This window comes from Lepidochelys kempii, chromosome 25, assembly GCF_965140265.1.
Source record: "Lepidochelys kempii isolate rLepKem1 chromosome 25, rLepKem1.hap2, whole genome shotgun sequence".
NCBI lineage: Eukaryota > Metazoa > Chordata > Testudines > Cheloniidae > Lepidochelys > Lepidochelys kempii.
The window spans coordinates 1,908,610-1,932,896 of NC_133280.1; the positions used below are offsets into that span (position 1 = coordinate 1,908,610).

The following is a 24,287-nucleotide window of genomic DNA, read 5'->3' on the forward strand; positions in this document are numbered from 1 at the left end:
TTTGCTCTGCAACAATTACACCCCCTTATCCCACCACCTAAAGACTTAAGAAATGCATAGGGGAAACTGAGGCACTCCTACAGTATTCAGAGGAAACATTAAGAAAAGTCCCACTTCGTCACATCAGAAATTTAATCTAGACCATGTTTCTTAGTTTTGCTTACGAGAGTAGGATAGTGTCAAAAGCCTTCCTAAAATCCAAGTTATATCACATATACTGCTTCTTTCAATTCACTAGGCCAGTAACCCTGTCAAAGAAGGAAATTAGGTTGGACTGGCATGATTTGTTCTTGACAAATCCCATGCTGGCTATTCCTTATAGTTCTCGGTGTTTAAGTTCTAAATTAATTGTTTAGGACTACATTTATTTGAAATGCCTAAACTGCAAACAGAATTTAGGCATTAGCAGGCATGTGACAAAGCATATTTCTTCATTTTTTTTTATCAGACTGAGTAGAAATAATTAAAAAATGAAAATGGATTTTCACTTCACAGAAGAATGCAGTGTTTGAAACAGAGGTAGCAGTGTGGTATGTTGTGGTATGAAGAGTTTATCATAATGAATTTGGGCTGACTATTACTCATGAATTATGCAGTCTACTGTAAACCTGTGCCAATAAAATTAATAGAAGGTGCACATTTAGCTCCTTTTGTAGTGCCAACCGGATACTGCCCCCCATCTCTCTCTCTCTGGTCAGAACCATGGTAATTTTGGTGAAAATGTGAAATCTGTAAAAACCTGACTTCCCCCTAAAATTAAGCTTTTCTGGTTTTCCTATTTTCAACGGAATCTATATGGTTCTGAACTGAGTTAAGGGGTGATGCTGTCTAGTGTGGGTGAGGGCTGGCTGGCCAGCCCTCAAGCTCGGCCTATCTAAGTAACAGTATTTGACACACTAATTGGTAATATCCTTCATCTGTAAAGCCAGGTTGTCTGACTACTCATGAGTGTGGTCTCAGAAGGAGAGAGGTTTTTTTCCCAAATTTTATTTATATGTATATAAAATATATTAGGGTGTGGATTAATTGCAGTTAACTTATGCAATTAACTAAAAATATTAAATGATAAAATACTAATTGAAATTTATTACAATTTTTTGGATGTTTTTAAATATATTGATTTGTTACAATGCAGAATACAAAGTGTACAGTTCTCACTTTATATTCTTTTATTACAAATATTTGCACTGTAAAATGAAACAAAAGAAATAGTATTTTTCATTTTACCTCATACAAGTACTGTAGTGCAATCTCTTTATCATGAAAGTGCAACTTACAAATTTAGATTTTTCTTGTTGTTACATAACTGCTCAAAAACAAAACAATGTAAAACTTTAGCGCCTACGTCCACTCAGTCCTACTTCAGCCAATTACTCAGACAAACAAGTTCGTTTACATTTACGGGAGATACTGCTGCCCGCTTATTTACAATGTCACCTGAAAGTGAGAACAGGCATTTGCATGGCACTTTTGTTGCCAGCATTGAAAGGTATTTACATGCCAGATATGCTAAATATTCATATGCCCCTTCATGCTTCGGTCACCATTCTAGAGGACTTGCTTCCATGCTGATGATGCTTGTTTTAAAAATAAGTGTTAATTAAATTTGTGACTGAACTCCTTGGGAGAGAATTGTATATCCCCCCCAACTCTGTTTTACCCACATTCTGCCATATATTTCATGTCATAGTAGTGTAGGATGATGACACAGCATATGTTCATTTTAAGAACACTTTTACAGCATATTTGACAAAATAGAAAAGGTATCAATGTGTCTTTTCTAAAAATAGCAACAGCATTCTACCCAAGGTTTAGGAATCTGAAGTGCCGTCCAAAGTCTGAGAGGGACGAGGTGTGGCACATGTTTTCAGAAGTCTTAAAAGAGCAACGCTCTGATGCGGAAACTACAGAACCTGAACCACCAAAAAATAAAATCAACCTTCTGCTGATGGCATCTGACTCAGATGATGAATACGAGCTTGCTTTGGATCATCATCAAGCGGAACCCGTCACCAGCATGGGCGCATGTCCTCTGGAATGGTAGTTGAAGCATGAAGGGACATATGAATCTTTAGCACATCTGGCAGGTGAATATCTTGCGACGCCGGCTATAACAGTGCCATGAGAACGCCTGTCCTTGCTTTCAGGTGACGTAAACAAGAAGTGGGCAGCATTATCTCCTGTAAACGTAAACAAACTTGATTGTCTGAGCGATTGGCTGAAGTAGGACTGGTTGGATGTGTAGGCTCTAAGGTTTTACATTGTTTCATTTTTGAATGCAGTTATTTTTGTACATTCTACATTAGTAAGTTCAACTTTCATGATAGAGATTGTACTACAGACTTGTATTAAGTGAATTGAAAAAGTTTTTCTTTTTTTACAGTGCAAATATTTGTAATAAAAAGAAATATAAAATGAGCAGTGTACACTTTGTATTCTGTGTTGTAATTGAAATCAATATATTTGAAAATGTAGAAAACATCCAGAAATATTTAAATTGTATTCTATTATTTAACAGTGCGATTAATTTTTTTAATCGCTTGACAGCCCTTTTATTTTTATATATAATTATACAAACCCACCCACTCATCCCCCTCTCTAAAACTTCTTAAAATAGATTTCCTTGTAATAAAAGGTCACAGTTTAAACTTCTGATCTTGTAGCCTACCAGTACTAAAAGCTGTTGTTGTGTCCCCCCCAGGAAATGGAATGTTACTGACTTTCTGATCGTATAAAGCTCCCGCTTCTAGCTTTGATGGCTAAAGAGATATGGGAGGTTGTACCTGTCACTCTTCCAGGATGGAATATTGCTTAGTCTCAGCAGAGCAGTGCAGATTTATAGTTTCCAAGGCCAGAAGGGACCATTATGAACATCTGGTTTGACTTCCTGTCTAACTCTGTGAAGGGCCCTGGAGCTGGAGAAACCCAGAATGAGGCTCTAGAATGTTGGTGCTAGTCTGTTCTTAGTAGAGTTCCTCTGGCACAGAGTTACACAGCCAGGGTCCGTGAGAGCTTTAGTGGTTTAAATCACTGATCTGAAACATGGTTTAGGTCAGCACACAGAAAACCTTGATTTAAATAATCAATCTTTTTTTGCATTTGTACTGTTTAGTTATTTTCCTACTGAAAGGTTGATTCTTATTGCTTGGTAACCATTAAAACATGTTGATTTGCAACTAAAACAGCCATTTCATTCTTATGCTTGGTAACTAGGAAAATATGCCATAGATACATATTTATTTAAACAATTATATAGCTTAACATTTATTTATTCACATTCTTAACTTATACATTTTGTTACAAAATGGTGAGTGACGCCTTTCTATTTAGTAGATTTGTTTTTTTTTACTTGTGATTTGTGTCAAGCGCTGTTTGGATGGAAACAGGAATTCAATTATCGCGCAAAACATTTTAAAATTCTATTTTGATTAGTTAAATCACTTTCAATGTGCTGTATGCAAACTTTTTTCCTCTTATCAATACATCTTCGGTATTTAAAACCAACTGATTTCTAAAACAAAGAAGATATCTGTAGTTAGTGAATTGAACGGATTTTGTTTCTGGTCACCATTTCCTTCAAGACTCTAGAATTGGTAGATCTCATCCTCACACCTAGTTTTTATTCATAAAATGGAAGAGGAAAACAGGCTTTCCTGCTTTTTCAACTCAGTCACTTTCTGAGCTTTGAATGAACTAGTCATCGAACTAGTTGAATAAACTCATTTGAAGAAAATATTCTCTTTACACCTGTAGAAGAGGCTACTGCTGTCAAGCTGGTTTAGCACTTCAGTAAACTCTGGTACCATCCAGTGTTCAGCTAGTGGCTTCTGCCAGTTCAGTGGCTTGACTTTTTGTAAATCTGTAGCAGTAAACATATACTGCTTTAATGTTGTTGTTGTTGTTGTTTAATTGACTTTAATAGATAATCTAAATTTTAGTCTTTAATCTTAATTTCAGGTTACATTTTAAATTTATTTTTAAAAATTATTTAATTTAAATAAAGCCAATTTAAATATAAAAAGCCAATTAAAATATCATAGATTTTTATCCATCCTGAAACATTAAAAGGGGACTAAAAAATCCTCCTGTTACTGACCATAAAAAGGGTTAGTGCCCCATCAGCATCCTTCATATAATTCCTGCCCTTTCCTCTTTGATTCAAAGCAAGGAAGGCCCTGCTTCCCAAAAGGAGAAAGTCAGAGTCAAGTTCAGGAGATTGTCTGTCTCCTCCAGGAAACTGCCTGTCTAGGAAATGTAAGCAAAGTGGCAAATTTTTGCAGATGACAACAAAATTATTTAGGATAGTCAATACTAGAGAAAATTGTGCAGAATTTCAGAGGAACTTAACAAAGCTATGGGAATGGACAACACAATTCCCAATTAAATTAATGATTAGCAAGTATGAGGTCATATACCTTGGCAGGAATAATTTGAACTATAAATACAGACTGCTGAATTCTATATGTGCCAATACCATCCAGTAATAAGATCTCAATACTATTGTGAATGGCTCCACTGAGCATTGAGGTGTTCTCATGGGGATCCAAAATAGTAAGAGGGTAGAATAACTGCAACAGTAGTGCCCTCCCCTTGCATTGGCAAGGAGGTTCTGAGATTGACGGGGGAACAGGGAATTCTCACTCATTCACAGCAGACAGTGTGTATCTGTGAAGAGGTGCTTCATATTTGTCAGGTACCTTTTAGATGGAGACTCTGAAAGATGGATGCCCACCAAGCAGGGTCTAGGGACAACATTCTGGTAGACATTCCAGCACCTTCCCCTTTTACCAAGAGCTTCTGTGGGGCTTGATTTCTTTAGGTGTTGCCCCTTGATATTGAGACGCACCACTCTGTATGCTGAATGTAGGGTGTCTGGTAAACTTTTCAGAATGTACATTGTGTCGGTGGAGGTGAATGAACCGAAAATGAATGATGAGTGAGAGAAATTTGTGGGATTAAAAAAAAAAAACTCAGGGAGAAGCATGAGACAGCAAACAAGAGGAATGGAGTGTACAACACGGAAGCAAGGCAAAAGCAGACGTGTTACTGCCCCTCATTGTCAAAGTGGTTCCTCAAAGCCCCTCTTATGTTAATAGCAGCCCTCTGGGCTCCTCTAACAGCCCTAGATCTAGCTGTTCAAACTGGGCAGCCAAGCTCTCTGCCTGAGCAAACATTTCACCCTTCGATTCACACAATTATACAAAGTGCAGCCCGTGGCTATGACTACAGGAGTATTATCCTCTGTAAGGTCTAGCCTGCCATTTAAACACCTGCAGTGAGCTTTCAAATGGCCAAAGGCACATTTGACTACTATGTGGCATCTGCTTAGCCTGTTGTTAAAACGCTCCTTGATGATGTCCAGGTGCCCTGTGTAAGGTTTCATGAGCCATGGCTGTAAGGCATAAACTGGGTCTCCCAGGATTACTATGGGCATTTCTACGTCCCTCACTACGGACTTGTGGTCTGGAAAGAAAGTCCCCGCCTGCAGCTTTTTTACAGGCCACTGTTCCTGTTCGTCAGGCCCTACGCTACCAGCACTCTTCAGGACACCACTGACTTCCTGAGGAAACCACAATCCATCGGTGATCTTCCAGAAAACACCATCCTGACCACTATAGATGTAGAAGCCCTCTACACCAACATTCATAGAATCGTGGAGTATCAGGGTTGGAAGGGACCTCAGGAGGTCATCTAGTCCAACCCCCTGCTCAAAGCAGGACCAATCCCCAACTAAATCATCCCAGCCAGGGCTTTGTCAAGCCTGACCTTAAAAGCTTCTAAGGAAGGAGATTCCACCACCTCCCTAGGTAATGCATTCCAGTGTTTCACCACCCTCCTAGTGAAAGTTTTTCCTAATATCCAACCTAAACCTCCCCCTCCTTCCACACAAAGATGGACTACAAGCTATCAGGAACAGTATCCCCTATAATGTCATGGCAAACTTGGTGGCTGACCTTTGTGACTTTGTCCTCATCTACAACTATTTCGCATTTGGGGACAATGTATACCTTCAAGTCAACGGCACTGCTATGGGTACCCACATGGTGCCACAGTATGCCAGAATTTTTATGGCTGACTTAGGGGACGAGAGCTAAGGAGGCGTTGTTCTAACACCCCTACTCGCGCTACGTTGATGACCTATTCATTGTCTGGACCCACGGAAAAGAAGCCCTTGAGGAATTCTACCATGATTTCAACAATTTCCATCCCACCGTCAACCTCAGCCTAGACCAATCCACACAAGCGGTCCATTTCCTGGACACTACTGTGCTAATAAGTGATGGTCGCACAAACGCCACCCTATACTGGAAACCTGTTGAACGCTATGCTTATCTACTTGCCTCCAGCTTGCATCTAGGACACCACATGATCCATTGTCTACAGCCAAGCTCTGAGATACAAACGAATTTGCTCCAATCCCTCAGTCAGAGACAAACACCTACAAGATCTCTATCAAGCATTCTTAAAACTACAATGCCCACCTACTGAAGTGAAAAAACAGATTGGGAGAGCCAGAAGAGTACCCGCAAGTCACCAACTACAGGACAGGCCCAACAAAGAAAATAACAGAACTCCACTAGTCATCACCTTCAGCCCCCAACTAAAACCTCTCCAGCGCATCATCAAGGATCTACAACCTATCCTGAAAAATGATCCCTCATTCTCACAGATCGTGGGAGACAGACCAGCACTTGCTTACAGACAACCCCACAACCTGAAGCAAATACTCTCCAGCAACCACACAACAAAAACACTAACCCAGAAACTTATCCTTGCAACAAAGTCCGATGCCAACTCTGTCCACATATTTATTCAAGTGACACCATCGTAGGACCTAATCACATTAGCCATGTCATCAGGGGCTCGTTCACCTGCACATCTACCAATGTGATATATGCCATCATGCGCCAGCAATGCTCCTCTGCCATGTACATTGGCCAAACCAGACAGTCTCTACGCAAAAGAATAAATGGACACAAATCTGACATCAGGAATCATAACATTCAAAAACTGGGAGGAGAACACTTCAACCTCTCTAGCCACTCAGTAAAAGATTTTAAGGGTGGCAATTTTGCAAGAGAAAAGTTTCAAAAACAGACTCCAGCGAGAAACTGCTGAGCTTGAATTAATATGCAGACTAGATACCATTAACTTGGGTTTGAATAGAAACTGGGAGTGGCTGGATCATTCCACATATTGAATTTGTTTCCTTAAGTTCAGTATCCTCACACCTTCTTGTCAACTGTCTAAATGGGCCATCTTGATTATCACTACAAAAGTTTTTTTTTTTTCTCCTGCTGATAATAGCTCATCTTAATTAATTAGCCTCTTACTCCTTTTTTTTATGTTTTCTGTATGTATATCTTCTTACTATATGTTCCATTCTATGCATCCGATGAAGTGGGCTGTAGCCCACGAAAGCTTATGCTCTAATAAATTTGTCAGTCTCTAAGGTACCACAAGTACTCCTGTTCTTGTTCCTGAAGATGCGTGCATCATGCATCTTTCCGGACCAGCCTGCATTGATGTCCATGAAACGCCTCTGGTGATCCCCAAGCACCTGCAACACCATGGAGAATATCCCTTCCTACTGATGTATTCAGATTCAAGGTGGTCTGGCTCTCAAATTGGAATGTGTGCGCCATCAGTGGCCCTGCTACAGTTAGGGAAACCCACCTCTGCAAAGCCATCCACTATGTCATGCACATTTCCCAGAGTTACGGTCCTATGCAGCAGGATGCAATTTGTTGCCCTGCACACTTGGAGTAATACAGCCCCAACAGTGGACTTTCCCACTCCAAATTGATTTGTGACTGGCCAGTGGTAGTCTGGATTTGCCAGCTTCCACACAGTGATTGCCACACGCTGCTCTACTGGAAGGGCAGCTCTCAATCTGGTGTCCTTGAGCTGCAGGTCAGGGGCCAGCTCAGCACATAGCTCCATGAAAGTTGCTTTATGCATCCTAAAGTTCTGTACCCACTGGTTGTTGTCCCACACCTGCATGACAATGCGATCCCACCAATCAGTGCTTGTTTCCCTAGCCCAAAAGCAACGCTCTATCGTTTGCAGCTGCTCTGCGAATGCACAAAGCTCTGATAAGTTGCTGCCGTCCTCATTACACTCGGGTACCTGCGATTCATCCTCTGCTAACTTCGCGAGTAACTCTGCGAGTAACTGTGCTACCATGTGCTATGTCCTCACGACAGCTAACAGTTCATAGGAGAGAAGTGCAGGATCCATCCTCTCTCACTGCAGATGCTGGCGCGCACTATAAAAGAATGACAGCTGGAAAAACCGTGCGAAAGAAAGCCAGAGACCTTTGCAGGGGTGGGACACAAAGCGGTGTATGACAGTACATTTTGCACATCCCAGGATGCGCTGTGCTCCATTTCCGCATTCCCACAACAGCTAGCGACGGATGATGTCACCAGGCACTGTGGGATGCATATCCACAGTCATTGCTCTCGCTGTCAACAGAGGTGCCTCAAATGTGGACACAATCTGTCGACAGAGGGAGCAAATGTAAACACGCTTTGGCGACTTTGCTTTTATCGATTTTTTTTCCTTGTTGACATTACTTTCATCGACAAAACTTGCCAGTGTAGACAAGCCCCTAGTGAGTTACACTTAAAGATTATTAGAAAGTTGATGTTGTTAAATGAAGTACAGTGCCCAGTAAACTACTTGGTCCCCTGAAATTTCAAAACATGTGGCAGCACACAGGTATTTTTCATCGTGGCTACTAGGAGCTCAGAAAATTTAAAGTTCACCCTAAATCAGTGACAATGTATCCACAGAGTTAAACATTAGAATACCAAAATTTACGGTTATATATTTGGCAAGAGATGACAAAATGTGGAATTGTTTGACTGCAGTTATCAAAAGGCTTCGCAGGGGTGTCTTGGGTTGGGATTTTTAAACTCTCCTGAACATTAGAATGCCCATACTGCAGTGGTCCCCAAACTGTGGGGGTGGGGCCCGAACTAGCCCCCACTGGGGCCTGGGGAGGGCACACCCTCCAGTTCTGCTCCAGCCCTGGCTGCAGCTGCGGCCTTAGTTCCGCTCCTGGCCCACACCCGCAGCCCTGCTTCCAGCTTGTGGTCCTGGCCCCCACTCTCGGTGCCAGGCCTGGCTGTGGTTCTGCTCCCTGCCTGGGAGGGCCCGGGCACATTCCATTACTGGTAAGGGGAGGGAGTGAGAGGAAAAGTTTGGGCACTAATGCCATACTGAATCACACCAATGGTCCATCTAACCTAGTGTCATGTCTTCTGACAGTGGCTGATGCCTCCAGAGGGAATGAACAGAACAGGACATTGATCAAGTCATCCATCCCATGTCCAGTCCCAGCTTCTGGCAGTCAGAGGCTTAAAGACTTCCAGAGCACGGGACTGCATACCTGACCATCTTGGCTAATAGCCATTGATGGAACTATTCTCCATGAATTGATCTAATGCTTTTTTTAACCCAGTTTTGGGCCTTCACAGCATAAGAAAATAAGACTGGTGTCAGGTGTCTCAGAGGGAATGTCAGGTGTCATAAGTGTCAGGTGTCTCAGAGGGAATGAACAGAACAGGTAATCAAGTGATCCATCCCCTGTCGCTCATTCCTAGTTTCTGGTAAACAGAGGCTTGACAGAACAAGGAGTAATGGTCTCAAGTTCCAGTGGGGGAGGTTTAGGTTGGATATTAGGAAAAACTTTTTCACTAGGAAGGTGGTGAAGCACTGGAATAGGTTACCTAGGAAGGTGGTGGAATCTCCTTCTTTAAAGGTTTTTAAGGTCAGGCTTGACAAAGCCCTGGCTGGGATGATTTATTTGGGATTGGTCCTGCTTTGAGCAGGGGGTTGGACTAGATGACCTCCTGAGGTCCCTTCCAACCCTGATATTCTGTGAGCCTAGGGACACCATTCCTGCCCATCCTGGCTAATAGCCATTGATGGACCTATCCTCCATGAATTTACCTAGTTCTTTATTTAATCCTGTTATGGTCTTGGTCTTCACAACATTCTCTGGCAGGGCGTTCCACAGGTTGACTGTGCGTTGTGTGAAGAACTACTTTTATTTTTTTAAACCTGCTGCCTATTAATTTCATTTGGTGACCCCTAGTAGTTCTGCAGTTTCACATTTGAGTTCCTTCAGAACTCTTGGGTGAATACCACCTGGTCTTGGTGACTTATCGGTGTTTAATTTATCAATTTGTTCCAAAACCACCTCTAATGATACCTCAATCTGGGACAATTCATAGAATCATAGAATATCAGGGTTGGAAGGGACCTTAGGAGGTCATCTAGTCCAACCCCTGCTCAAAAGCAGGACCAATCCCCAGTTAAATCATCCCAGCCACGGCTTTGTCAAGCCTGACCTTAAAAACTTCTAAGGAAGGAGATTCCACCACCTCTCTAGGCAACGCATTCCAGTACTTCACCACCCTCCTAGTGAAAAAGTTTTTCCTAATATCCAACCTGAACCTCCCCCACTGCAACTTGAGACCATTACTCCTCGTTCTGTCATCTGCTACCATTGAGAACAGTCTAGAGCCATCCTCTTTGGAACCCCCTTTCAGGTAGTTGAAAGCAGCTATCAAATCCCCCCTCATTCTTCTCTTCCGCAGACTAAACAATCCCAGTTCCCTCAGCCTCTCCTCATAAGTCATGTGTTCCAGACCCCAAACAAAATCATTTTTGTTGCCCTTCGCTGGACTCTTTCCAATTTCTCCACATCCTTCTTGTAGTGTGGGGCCCAAAACTGGACACAGTACTCCAGATGAGGCCTCACCAATGTCGAATAGAGGGGGACGATCACGTCCCTCGATCAACTCGCTATGCCCCTACTTATACATCCCAAAATGCCATTGGCCTTCTTGGCAACAAGGGCACACTGCTGACTCATATCCAGTTTCTCGTCCACTGTCACCCCTAGGTCCTTTTCCGCAGAACTGCTGCCTAGCCATTCCGTCCCTAGTCTGTAGCTGTGCATTGGGTTCTTCCGTCCTAAGTGCAGGACCCTGCACTTATCCTTATTGAACCTCATCAGATTTCTTTTGGCCCAATCCTCCAATTTGTCTAGGTCCCTCTGTATCCTATCCCTGCCCTCCAGCGTATCTACCACTCCTCCCAGTTTAGTATCATCCGCAGATTTGCTGAGAGTGCAATCCACACCATCCTCCAGATCATTTATGAAGATATTGAACAAAACTGGCCGCAGGACCGACCCCTGGGGCACTTCACTTGACACCGGCTGCCAACTAGACATGGAGCCATTGATCACTACCCGTTGAGCCCGACAATCTAGCCAACTTTCTACCCACCTTATAGTGCATTCATCCAACCCGTACTTCTTTAACTTGCTGACAAGAATACTGTGGGAGACCATGTCAAAAGCTTTGCTAAAGTCAAGAAACAATACATCATCCACTGCTTTCCCTTCATCCACAGAACCAGTAATCTCATCATAGAAGGCGATTAGGTTAGTCAGGCATGACCTTCCCTTGGTGAATCCATGCTGACTGTTCCTGATCACTTTCCTCTCATATAAGTGCTTCAGGATTGATTCTTTGAGGACCTGCTCCATGATTTTTCCGGGGACTGAAGTGAGGCTGACTGGCCTGTAGTTCCCAGGATCCTCCTTCTTCCCTTTTTTAAAGTTTAGCACTACATTAGCCTTTTTCCAGTCATCCGGGACTTCCCCCGTTCGCCACGAGTTTTCAAAGATAATGGCCAATGGCTCTGCAATCACAGCCACCAGTTCCTTTAGCACTCTCGGATGCAACTCGTCCGGCCCCATGGACTTGTGCACGTCCAGCTTTTCTAAATAGTCCCTAACCACCTCTTTCTCCACAGAGGGCTGGCCAGATCTGTCACCTAAAAAGAATTGCTCAGTTTTGGGAATCTCCATGACATCCTCAGCCGTGAAGATCGATGCAAAGAATTCATTTAGTTTCTCCATAATGGCCTTATTGACCTCGAGTGCTCCTTTAGCACCTCGATCATCCAGTGGCCCCACTGGTTGTTAAGTTTCAGAGTAACAGCCGTGTTAGTCTGTATTCGCAAAAAGAAAAGGAGTACTTGTGGCACCTTAGAGACTAACCAATTTATTTGAGCATGAGCTTTCGTGAGCTACAGCTCACTTCATCGGATGCATACCGTGGAAACTGCAGCAGACTTTATATACACACAGAGATCATGAAACAATACCTCCTCCCACCCCATTGTCCTGCTGGTAATAGCTTATGTAAAGTGATCATCAAGTTGGGCCATTTCCAGCACAAATCCAGGGTTTCTCACCCTCCACCCCCCACACACAAACTCACTCTCCTGCTGGTAATAGCCCATCCAAAGTGACAACTCTCTACACAATGTGCATGATAATCAAGGTGGGCCATTTCCTGCACAAATCCAGGTTTTCTCACCCCCGTCCAAAAAACACACACACAAACTCACTTTGTTAAGCAGCCTTCCTGCTTCTGATGTACTTCAAAAGAAATTTGCTATTACTTTTTTAGTCTTTGGCTAACTGTTCCTCAAATTCTTTTTTGGCCTTCCTAATTGTATTTTGCCCTATCTCAAAAAAGATATATTGGAATTGGAAAAGGTTCAGAAAAGGGCAACACAAATGACACATGCTTGTTGACCCCCTCAAAGAATTCCAGTAGATTGGGGAGGCATTACTTTCCCTTTACAAATGCTGTGACTTTTCCTCAACATATCATGTTCATTTATGTGTCTGATCATTTTGTTCTTTACTATATTTTGAACCAGTTTGCCTGGTACTGAAGTTAGGTTTACCAGCCAGTAATTACCAGGATCACCTTTTTAGCCCTTTAAAAAAAAAAAAAAATCCGCATTACATTAGCTATCTTTTAGTCATCTGGTACAGAGGCTCACTTCAATCGTCAAGGGGCCCCACTGATTGTTTGGTAGGCTTCCTGCTTCTGATGTACTTTTTTTTTTTTTTCTATTAGTTTTTGTCTTTTGCTAAATCTAATTTACCAATTTTTTTTTGGTCTGCCTAATTATGCTTTTATTCTTGACTTGCCAGAATGTTTTTTTTCTATTTTCACAAGTAGGATTTGACTGCCAAGTTTTAAAGGTTGCATTTTTGCCTCTAGCTGCCTCTTTTGTTCTGTTTAGCCACTGTGGCAATTTTTTTTGTTCCTTTGACTGTTTTTTTTGGGGGTGTTTTTTAATTTTTTTTTTATTTGGGGTGTTTATATATGTTGAGTCTCTGTTGTAGTGTCTTTAAAAAGTTTTTCCATACAGCTTGCAAGCATTGCACTCTTGTGACTGTTTCTTTTCATTTCCATTTAATTAGCTGCTTCATTTTTGTGTAGTTCCCCTTATTGAAGTTAAATGCTACTGTCGTGGGATTCTTTGGTATTTTCCCCCCGACAAGGATGTTTGATTTAATTACATTATGGTCACCATTACTGGGTCGTTCAGCTGTATTCACCTCTTGGACCATATTCTGTTTGTTTCAGTTAGGACTAAATCAAGAATGGCTTCTCCCCTTCTGCTTTCCAGGACCAGCTGCTTCCAAGAAGCTGTCATTAATGGTATCTACAAATTTTTATCTCTGCAACCAGTCCTGAGGTGACATGTACCCAGTCAGTGTGGGATAGCTGAAATTCCCCATTATTACTGAGTTTTTTCTATTTTTGTAGCCACTAATCTCCCTGAGCATTTGACAGTCAACATCACCACCCTGGTCAGTTGGTAGCTGGTATATTTCTACAGCTATACTCTTATTATTCAAGCATAAAATTTCTGTCCATCGATATTCTATGGTACTTTTTGAATCATTTTACGATTTTTTTTACTCTATTTGACTCTTTCACATACAGTGCCAGTGCCACTCCTCTTCTCCAAGATGACTTACTCTGTTGTTCCTATATATTATGTACCCTAATATTATTGTGTCCCATTGATGATCTTCATTCCACCAAGTTTCTGTGGTGTCTGTCATATCAATATCCTCACTTAATCCCAGGCACTCAAGGTTACCCATCTTAGTATTTACACTTGCATTTGTATAGAAGCACTTATAAAAATGTGTCAATATTTAGTTGTCTGTCTTCATGTGATGTAATTGAATGGGACTTTTTCATTTGACTGTTTCTCTTCAGTTTCTACCTGTACTTTAATAAGTTCTATCCTCTTCTCTTTATTAGGATATAGACTAGTATCCCTGCTAATAGATCCTCTGTGAAGGGATGTGTTGGTCTGAACCATGTGCTTCTCTGCATCTGTTGCTTTCCCCCAGCCCTTAGTTTAAAAATTCCTCTGCTAACTTTTTAATTTTATACGCAGCAGTCTGGTTCTGTTTATATTAAGGTGGAGCCCATCCTTTCTGTTCAGTACTATAAACTGGATAGCCCTCACTCTGTTGCTGTAGTTGTGCCTGCATTCTATTTACTATTTCAGAGTGTCTTTTTTGTGGGGGAAACAGGGTGGGGAGCACAGTCCACTGGCTGCACTGAGGTGGGAGATCACCCTGAAGCCCCCACCTCTCTCCGTACAGGGACTCGGCAGCGAGGCTGCACCTGACCCTGACACAGTGCAAGGGCTGGGCCTGCCACAGAAACACCTCGGCGCCTTGCCCCTCTGTGCCAGGCGCACCAGGTGCTGCTCCTGCTGGGCTGAACCTGCCCAGCCAAGTGTGGAGGGACTTAGTGTGGGGGGATCCAGATGTGGGGTGAAAGGTTTCTGAGTGCTGCAGTCTGGGTGCGGGCGGCTCAGTGGGAGAGCTGGATGCACAGGGGCAATGGGACGCTGCAGGGGATCCAGGTAATGGTGGTTGGGCTGAGCGGGGAGCCTTGGGGATGGGGGGGGTCTGGGTGCTGGGGGAGTGGGGCTTTATGGGTCTGGGTGTGGAGGGCTTGTCGGTGGGGTCCAGGTGTAAGGGGGTAGGACTTGTCAGGGTGAGGGTACAATGGGCTTGCTTAATGGGAGAGCCCCAGCCACTGGTGAGGGGATGCTGCATGCTGGGCTCCCACTTCCCCCTGCGATTCCCCTATTCTTCTCCACCCCTCTCTGCTCACTCCCACATTCCCTTCCCCCTCCCCTATTCCACCCCTCTTCCTTCCCCCCTGCCATGGGCACTCAATGTTCCATGGAAAATTGAAGGCTCCCAGCACACAGAAGGGGAGCACAACTGGGACTAGGACCGAAGAGGCTGCATTCAGCTACAGAGTCAGCGGAGCCTGACACAGACTCCTTCAGCAGGGCAGTTGTGCATTTGCAGAAATGAGGGGTGGGGGCAGTGGCATGTAACCCTGTGTGCTCCCTCATGCCGTGCTTCTGTTTGGGGGGCAGTCCGGCACAAAAACTACACACATGGTCGCCGCTCCCCCTTGCGTGGCTTCCCTTTGCTTCCCTGCCGTTTTCTGCAGGGAAATGTAGAAATACTGGGGGAAGGGGGGAGAAGGGGCTTGTGTGCGTGGCATTTTCTGCAGGCGTAGAGTCCCACAGGATCCCCTCCCAGGAGTATATATAGCAAAAGCACTCCTATGCCAGTATAACTGCAGCTACATTAGGGCTTTTACTGGCATTGAAATGTAAAAAAAAAAAAAAATAAAGTAAAAAAAAAATTGCATCCCTGTAGATCTGCCATTAGGCACTTTTGCAAATCCCACCTTAGTTATAACTAGTGTAACTAATACTTGAACTGGGACACATATGGCAATTTCCTGCAATATTCTTGAAAAACCTTACTGTATTAGTATCTGGAGTCCATTTTATTAAATGCAAAAGTAATGATTCCTGGGAGGTGTTGTGAACTTCAAAGGACTGTCTGAACAATGGGCCAGACAAGAATGGATGTTTGGACAAACAATGTTAACTGGTTTGCCTAGGGAATCTCTATGGGAAGGTGAGAGCAAATTTCCAACTCTGGTTATGCAAAAGCCCTTCTTTTTGTATCTACGACCCGAGGAGGGAACTATTTTCTACTGATAATTTGTTGGTGGAATCTCAAGATCCAAGGCCCAGGCTGTAAAGGAAACATTAACCTGTGCATGGTTGTGTTTATTCTGAGCTAAGGCTGTTTATGAATTTGTAACCACACACAAACCCATTGCTGCCAGAGCTCTTGCTGAAGTTTGGAGGTGAGCTCTGATAAGCTTATTAGCAAGTATTTAGGTTCTTTTATCATCTCTAAAATATTTTCACTATAATGGTTTCACCATAAGAATAAATGTGCTTGCTTATAAAGAGCTATTTGTAACTCATAACTGCTGGCAATTACATTATTCCTAACCTTTGAAGAGAAAGCAAAGCGCAGTTGTTGGCAGTTTTGGCAGTCGGATTGCTGGGAATATCAGTTAGGCAGGGAACTGTACAGCCTGGAAAAAACCCAATTAGAGGGGAGAGGGATGCGGCCCTCTACCCAAGATAGGTGACAGCTGAGGAGCCTGGTGTGTGTGCCCTTGAGGGACCAGAGAGGGGTATACAAGTGCAGTTGCCCTGAATTGTGAGGTGAACATTTTCAGAATTCATTCTTTTTCTGTGAAAAACATCACAGAGCATAACTTTGTAATATTTAATGCTGTTGGAAAAAACAATTTCTTTTTTTGCAGAAAAACCTGCCATTGCTCCACCCGTCTTTGTGTTTCAGAAGGATAAAGCACAGAAGGTAAGGAGCTATCACTGTGTATGTACTCATTTTATGGCATATGGTCATCCTGACTAATATTTCAGTAATTTGTATATGGTGTTACTCTTCTGAAGTTAAGGTGAGATACTAGATAGTTGTCATTAGGGTTTGAAATTCAAGGAAAAAATGTGGGAAGACAAAGATTATAGGTTAGTGGGAGGAAAGCAGGAGGGACAGAAAGTGGAGGAAATCTAGAACAATTTCAAAGCAGAATCTTAAACAAAGACAGATGGGAAAAAGGGGCAGACCTTATTACTATGTAGAAATAGAAATGAAAGCAAGAAAAAAGAATAACAAAACGAAAAGGAAAGTTAAAAGGAAAAAAACATGGTTCAAGTTAGTGCTAAAATTTAACATATTACGTACAACTACTGATTGATTTCTTGGTTAATTGCTCATCATTAAATTTAAGTTTGGGGAAATGGAAAAACGTTGCTGTCAGCTGTGTAACTCAGTGACCTCAGAGCATTTTGCATTTTAAATGCACTTAACATTCTTCAACTTGGAAAGAGAGACTGACACGGTTTTTCGAATGAATTCCGTGATCCATTAAGCTAGGTTCAAACAGAAAACCTTCCAGTATTTTAGTTAGTTGCTACTAAAAATTATTTTGTCAAGATGTGAAATCTACCCTCAGATGTCTGTTTTGAATCCAGTGCAGGTCAATAGTGAGTGAAAGATGTTACCAAATTATATGCAAAATGTTTTCTCAGTCCATTTCCAGCCATAAATGATACTCCTCATGGAAGTGTAAGCAGAGATATCATGAAGATTTACTCCTAAAGGTGCTTTATCCAGTTCAGTGTTGAACCATGTTGGCACAGGATTTGGTGGGAGAAGCTTAGATTTCTCTGCTGCCAGTATCCTAGAATATCAGGGTTGGAAGGGACCTCAGGAGGTCATCTAGTCCAACCCCCTGCTCAAAGCAGGACCAATCCCCAAATAAATCATCCCAGCCAGGGCTTTGTCAAGCCTGACCTTAAAAGCTTCTAAGGAAGGAGATTCCACCACCTCCCTAGGTAATGCATTCCAGCGTTTCACTACCCTCCTAGTGAAAAAGTTTTTCCTAATATCCAACCTAAACCTCCCCCACTGCAACTTGAGACCATTACTCCTCGTTCTGTCATCTGCTACCATTGAGAACAGTCTAGATGCATCCTCTTTGGAACCCCCGTTCAGGTAGCTGAAAGCAGCTATCAAATCCCCCCTCATTCTTCTCTTCCGCAGACTAAACAATCCCAGTTCCCTCAGCCTCTCCTCATAAGTCATGTGTTCCAGTCCCCTAATCATTTTTGTTGCCCTCAGCTGGATGTTTTCCAATTTTTCCACATCCTTCTTGTAGTGTGGGGCCCAAAAGTGGACACACTACTCCAGATGAGGCCTCACCAATGTCGAATAGAGGGGAACGATCATGTCCCTCGATCTGCTGGCAATGCCTCTACTTATATATTCCAAAATGCCATTGCCCTTCTTGGCAACAACGGCACACTGTTGATTTCTATCCAGCTTCTTGTCCACTGTAACCCCTAGGTCCTTTTCTGCAGAACTGCTGCCTAGCCATTCCGTCCCTAGTCTGTAGCGGTGCATTCTTCCTTGCTAAGTGGAGGACTCTACACTTGTCCTTGTTGAACCTCATCAGATTTCTTTTGGCCCAATCCTCTAATTTGTCTAGTGCCCTCTGTATTCTATCCCTACCCTCCAACATATCTACATCTCCTCCAGTTTAGTGTCATCTGCAAACTTGCTGAGGGTGCAATCCACACCGTTCTCCAGATCATTAATGAAGATATTGAACAAAACCGGCTCAAGGACCGACCCTTGGGGCACTCCACTTGTTACCGGCTGCCAACTAGACATGGAGCCATTGATCACTACCCGTTGAGCCCGACAATCTAGCCGGCTTTCTCTCTACCTTATAAAGAAAAGGAGTACTTGTGGCACCTTAGAGACTAACCAATTTATTTGAGCCTGAGCTTTCGTGAGCTACAGCTCACTTCATCGGATGCATACCGTGGAAACTGCAGAAGACATTATATACACACAGAGACCATGAAACAATACCTCCTCCCACCCCACTGTCCTGCTGGTAATAGCTTATCTAAAGTGATCATCAAGTTGGGCCATTTCCAGCACAAATCCAGGTTTTCTCACCCTCCGCCCCCCCCCCACAAACTCACTCTCCTGCTGGTAATAGCTTATCCAAAGTGACCACTCTCCCTAAAATGTGCATGATAATCAAGGTGGGCCATTTCCAGCACAAATCCAGGCTTTCTCACCCCCCCCCCCCTTCCCGGGGGTAGACACACACACACACAGATACTCACTCTCCTGCTGGCAATAGCTCATCCAAACTGACCACTCTCCAAGTTTAAATCCAAGTTTAACCAGAACGTCTTGGTGAGGGGGGGGGGGGGTTTGTAGGAAAAAACAAGGGGAAATAGGCTACCTTGCATAATGACTTAGCCACTCCCAGTCTCTATTTAAGCCTAAATTAATAGTATCCAATTTGCAAATGAATTCCAATTCAGCAGTTTCTCGCTGGAGTCTGGATTTGAAGTTTTTTTGTTTTAAGATAGCGACCTTCATATCTGTGATTGCATGACCAGAGAGATTGAAGTGTTCTCCATCTGGTTTATGAATGTTATAATTCTTGACATCTGATTTGTGTCCATTTATTTTTTTACGTAGAGACTGTCCAGTTTGACCAATGTAAATTGGACATTGGGAGACATTAGGAAACTCTTGGGAGACAGGCCAGTCCTTGCCTACAGACAGCCCCGCAACCTGAAGCAAATACTCACCAACAACCACATACCACACAACAGAACCACTAACCCAGGAACTTATCCTTGCAACAAAGCCCGTTGCCAACTGTGTCCACATATCTATTCAGGGGACATCATCACAGGGCCTAATAACATCAGCCACACTATCAGAGGCTCGTTCACCTGCACATCCACCAGTGTGATATATGCCATCATGTGCCAGCAATGCCCCTCTGCCATGTACATTGGTCAAACTGGACAGTCTCTACGTAAAAGAATAAATGGACACAAATCAGATGTCAAGAATTATAACATTCATAAACCAGTCGGAGAACACTTCAGTCTCTCTGGTCACGCAATCACAGACATGAAGGTCGCTATCTTAAAACAAAAAAACTTCAAATCCAGACTCCAGCGAGAAACTGCTGAATTGGAATTCATTTGCAAATTGGATACTATTAATTTAGGCTTAAATAGAGACTGGGAGTGGCTAAGTCATTATGCAAGGTAGCCTATTTCCCCTTGTTTTTTCCTACAAACCCCCCCCCCCACCCTCCCCAGACGTACTGGTTAAACTTGGATTTAAACTTGGAGAGTGGTCAGTTTGGATGAGCTATTGCCAGCAGGAGAGTGAGTATCTGTGTGTGTGTGTGTGTGTGTCTCCCCCCGGGAAGGGGTGGGGGGTGAGAGAGCCTGGATTTGTGCTGGAAATGGCCCACCTTGATTATCATGCACATTGTAGGGAGAGTGGTCACTTTGGATAAGCTATTACCAGCAGGAGAGTGAGTTTGTGTGTGTGGTTTTTGGAGGGGGGTGAGGGAGTGAGAGAACCTGGATTTGTGCAGGAAATGGCCCACCTTGATTATCATACACATTGTGAAGAGAGTGGTCACTTTGGATGGGCTATTACCAGCAGGAGAGTGAGTTTGGGGGGGGGGGGGGGGCGGAGGGTGAGAAAACCTGGATTTGTGCTGGAAATGGCCCAACTTGATGATCACTTTAGATAAGCTATTACCAGCAGGACAGTGGGGTGGGAGGAGGTATTGTTTCATGGTCTCTGTGTGTATGTAATGTCTTCTGCAGTTTCCACGGTATGCATCCGATGAAGTGAGCTGTAGCTCACGAAAGCTCATGCTCAAATAAATTGGTTAGTCTCTAAGGTGCCACAAGTACTCCTTTTCTTTTTGCGAATACAGATTAATACGGCTGTTTCTCTACCTTATAGTCCATTCATCCAGCCCATACTACTTTAACTTGCTGGCAAGAATACTGTGGGAGACTGTGTCAAAAGCTTTGCTAAAGTCAAGGAGTAACACGTCCACCGTGTTCCCCTCATCCACAGAGCCAGTTATCTCGTCATAGAAGGCAATTAGATTAGTCAGTGAATCCATGGTGACTTCCTGATCACTTTCCTCTCCTCTAAGTGCTTCAGAATTGATTCCTTGAGGACCTGCTCCATAATTTTTCCAGGGACTGAGGTGAGGCTGACTGTCCTGTAGTTACCCGGATCCTCCTCCTTCCCTTTTTTAAAGATGGGCACTACATTATCCTTTCTCCAGTCGTCCGGGACCTTCCCCGATCGCCATGACTTTTCAAAGATAATGGCCAATGGCTCTGCAATCAGATCTGCCAACTCCTTTAGCATTCTTGGATGCAGCGCATCCGGCCCCATGGACTTGTGCTCGTCCAGCTTTTCTAAATAGTCCCGAACCACTTCTTTCTCCACAAAGGGCTGGTCACCTCCTTCCCTGCTGTGCTGTATTTACATTCCAGTCCTGTATTTGTTCTGTAAGGAGAGAGCTAGAGAAACCTGTCAACCTGGCTGACAACTTGGTACTATTTAAAGTGGTTCCTATTTAAAGTCTGCCACAATTCAAATTTAAAAATCTGTCTTTTCTACAGATCTACTGTTTTCAAGTTTCACGTTCTCCAATCAAATAAATGTTGTTAATTCTTCCCAAAAGTTAGTTCTTATCGCTATCTGACTGTCATTTTATATGTAATCTAATCTGTAAAAACTCCCAGAATATTAAGACATGAATAGTGAACTACATCTTTACAGAAAGGTAATTTTCCTTAGGTTTGTGGTAAAACTTCAGTTTTGGCCTTTGTCACAATTCTTACCTGCTCAAGAAACATGAGTTAAGGATTGACTCTATTAGTTAAGGATAAATGAAGTGGTTTAATAGTTTTGTAGCCAAAGTAGAGATTATTAAAGTTAAACTCCAGTAATTTCTTCCAGTGCTAGGTAGCTCAATTATATTTAACCTCCTAATGAATATTATTTTTAGAAGTACCTGTCACTTGTGTGATACCCAGAATTATGAATGGTTTTGGGAGGGGAGATTTGGTGTTAGTGATTGCTCCCATTTTATTTCCCAGCAGTAAATTCAGTACACCTATGTAATGGCATAGTAAGTGTTAGTGGACAGATTAGTCTATGCAAAAAGTTGGGGACTTACTGTTTTAAGGCAACTTGTACAAGTTATTAAATAGTAGTGTATGTATTATACATATAAAATGTTAAATGGCCAAAATATATGTAAGGTAACTTAACTTTAAAACAGCCGTGAAAGTCTCCAGGCTTTGTTGGAAACTGAGGGTCAAATCCTGCTTGCTCTATTTGTGCAGATCCTTTAGGTGAAGTCTGTGGAACTGCATACGTAAGTAACAAAAGCATAACTTGACCCCATGTTACCAAAAAACTCAAGATGGCAACTTTGAATTTCTTTGTAATTGTTACATTGTGTAATATGCTTATTGGGATAACCTGGTTTCCAATTAAACAGTCATCTTATTCAACAGAAGTTGCCCAAGATTCACAAAGGCAGCATTTTAGCTGACACCCATCATCGCAATTTTAGTTAAAACAGCATTGTCATTGAGCAGCGGTTGACAGCATTTGCCATTAACTACCACTGGGCTTAGAAACCAAACTACCACTCAAAGAAACACCTCGGTTAAGTGGATTCCTTGATTACATGCCAAACCTGGCAATTCTTTATTAAGATTACTCAGGAAGAATTCCTATTAAAGTTGATGGGAATTTTGCCTGTGTGCATGTCTTTTGGGCAGGAGGGGAGGGGCAGAAGAGCAAGGCTTTATTTTAAGTGTACTGTAAAGAATTTTTAAAAAATTGGCACAATACACAGTTTTAGATAATAGAAAATAATAATTTATACTCTAGCAAAATGTGTTTGGCTGGAGGTAGTTTAAACTTCTGTTAGCTTTACAGTTAGGGTTGCCAACCCTCCCGGATTGTCCTGGAGTCTCAGGAATTAAAGCTCAATCTTTAATAAAAGATTGTCATATGATGAAACCTCCAGGAATATGTTCAACTGAAATTGGCAACCCTATTTGCAATCCTGGTCAAGTTGACCCTTGTCAGACACTATACAGAATGCTTCTTTTCTTCAGCAGGCTATCCTGGAACCATCAGTGGGAGAAGGAAAAAAGTAGCTTATCAAGGTGTGCCCCCATGTGACAGTCTAACACATCTGGGCCATGTCTGATCATTAATAGATACTTAGAATTATGGAGAATTCAGGTACTACTCCAATTTGCTGCAGAAAATGAAACTTGACTTTACAAGGCCTCCTGTTATTGTAGCTGGATTCTGTATCTTCAGCTGACTTTTCTGGAGATAGTACTCTCCATTATTAACCTTTAGGTAGGCTAGGCAGGATTTGATTTTAATCGGTAGTTGTCGGTAAATATGGATTTCAGCTGATATGCTAAAATCAATGAAAAAATATTGCTCAGTAACTTTGCTCAGAACCCTCTTAGGGTTCAAAAAAGAACTAGATAAGTTCGTGGAGGATAGATCAATCAATGGCCAGGATGGGCAGGTGTCCCTAGCCTCTGTTTGCCAGAAGCTGGGAATGGGTGACGGGATGGATCACTTGATAATTACCTGTTCTGTTCATTCCCTCTGGCATTGGCCATACTGGCCTAGGTAGACATTTGGTCTGACCCATTATGACTGTTCTTATGAGTCCCGCTGTTGCGGTCCTGCTCTCTTAGGGCAGCGGTTCCTGGGCAGGGACTGTTGAGCAGCACCCCACAGCGAGGGGCTAGTCTTTGTCCTTGCGTTCCTGGCCAGGAGTCCCTGTCCTGCCCCTCTAAGACTATTTTCCTCCCATGGTCAGATGTTGGCTGTGTGTGGGTTCTCTCTGCATGCTATACTGACTCTGGCCAGATAACCTGTACAGCAGGCTCCGATCGAAGTGCCCAATAACCAGAGACTTGGTTTGTAGCGAAGGAACTTGGTCAGGTTTATTGTCGATGAAGCATGGTATTGGTGCCTTATACTTACTACAAGTACACTCAGTGCATGTATGCGCGTGACAATGGACGCAGCTTAGTTAGTGGAGGGACTTTCCGCTGTCCCCTCAGCTGGCCAAAGACGCTCCCTCTGAGACTCCGTTTTATACATCAGTACAAACAAGTTACATACTGTCCCTCTGATGTAGTTAGTTGACACCCTCTGGCAGAGCCGGTTTCCACCTATCACCTGGTACATCTCTATCCATCACACTTTCATCCTGACCTTATCTTTAGGGTGGGTCAGCATGTTCCTGTTATCTTTGGGGAATGTGTTGGTATCGTGGTGTTCTGGTACCACCCTCTTGAAATGTGTTTGTGTGAATGCTCTGTGCCTACCACCTCCTAGGAATGTGTTTTGGCAATATCAGCCCTGTTCTTGCCAGATTCTGTGAGCAGGGCCTTATTTTGTTTTCTATCAGCAAAGGTTTGACCACTACTTTTAGCTCAGGCCTCTGATACTAGGGCTTATGTTTCAGACCCTCTTCCGACTACATTCCCCCACTTTCTGTCTTTTTATGGGGAGGATGTTTACCCATCATCTCAAAAAA

At 42.9% G+C, this 24,287-nt stretch overlaps 1 protein-coding gene across 5 annotated transcripts in view; it reads left to right on the plus strand.

The window, feature by feature from the left end:
- The window catches only part of RANBP3 (RAN binding protein 3), a 176,198-nt gene that overhangs the window by 21,198 nt on the left and 130,713 nt on the right, over positions 1-24,287 (plus strand). For 4 of the 5 annotated variants that reach the window (XM_073324306.1, XM_073324307.1, XM_073324311.1 and 1 more), the window contains exon 2: positions 16,572-16,627. The exons of the other annotated variant lie outside the window; for it this stretch is intronic. In XM_073324306.1, coding sequence (XP_073180407.1) covers positions 16,572-16,627 — 56 coding nt within the window. The remainder of the gene's footprint in view (positions 1-16,571; positions 16,628-24,287) is intronic. 5 annotated transcript variants of the gene reach the window in all.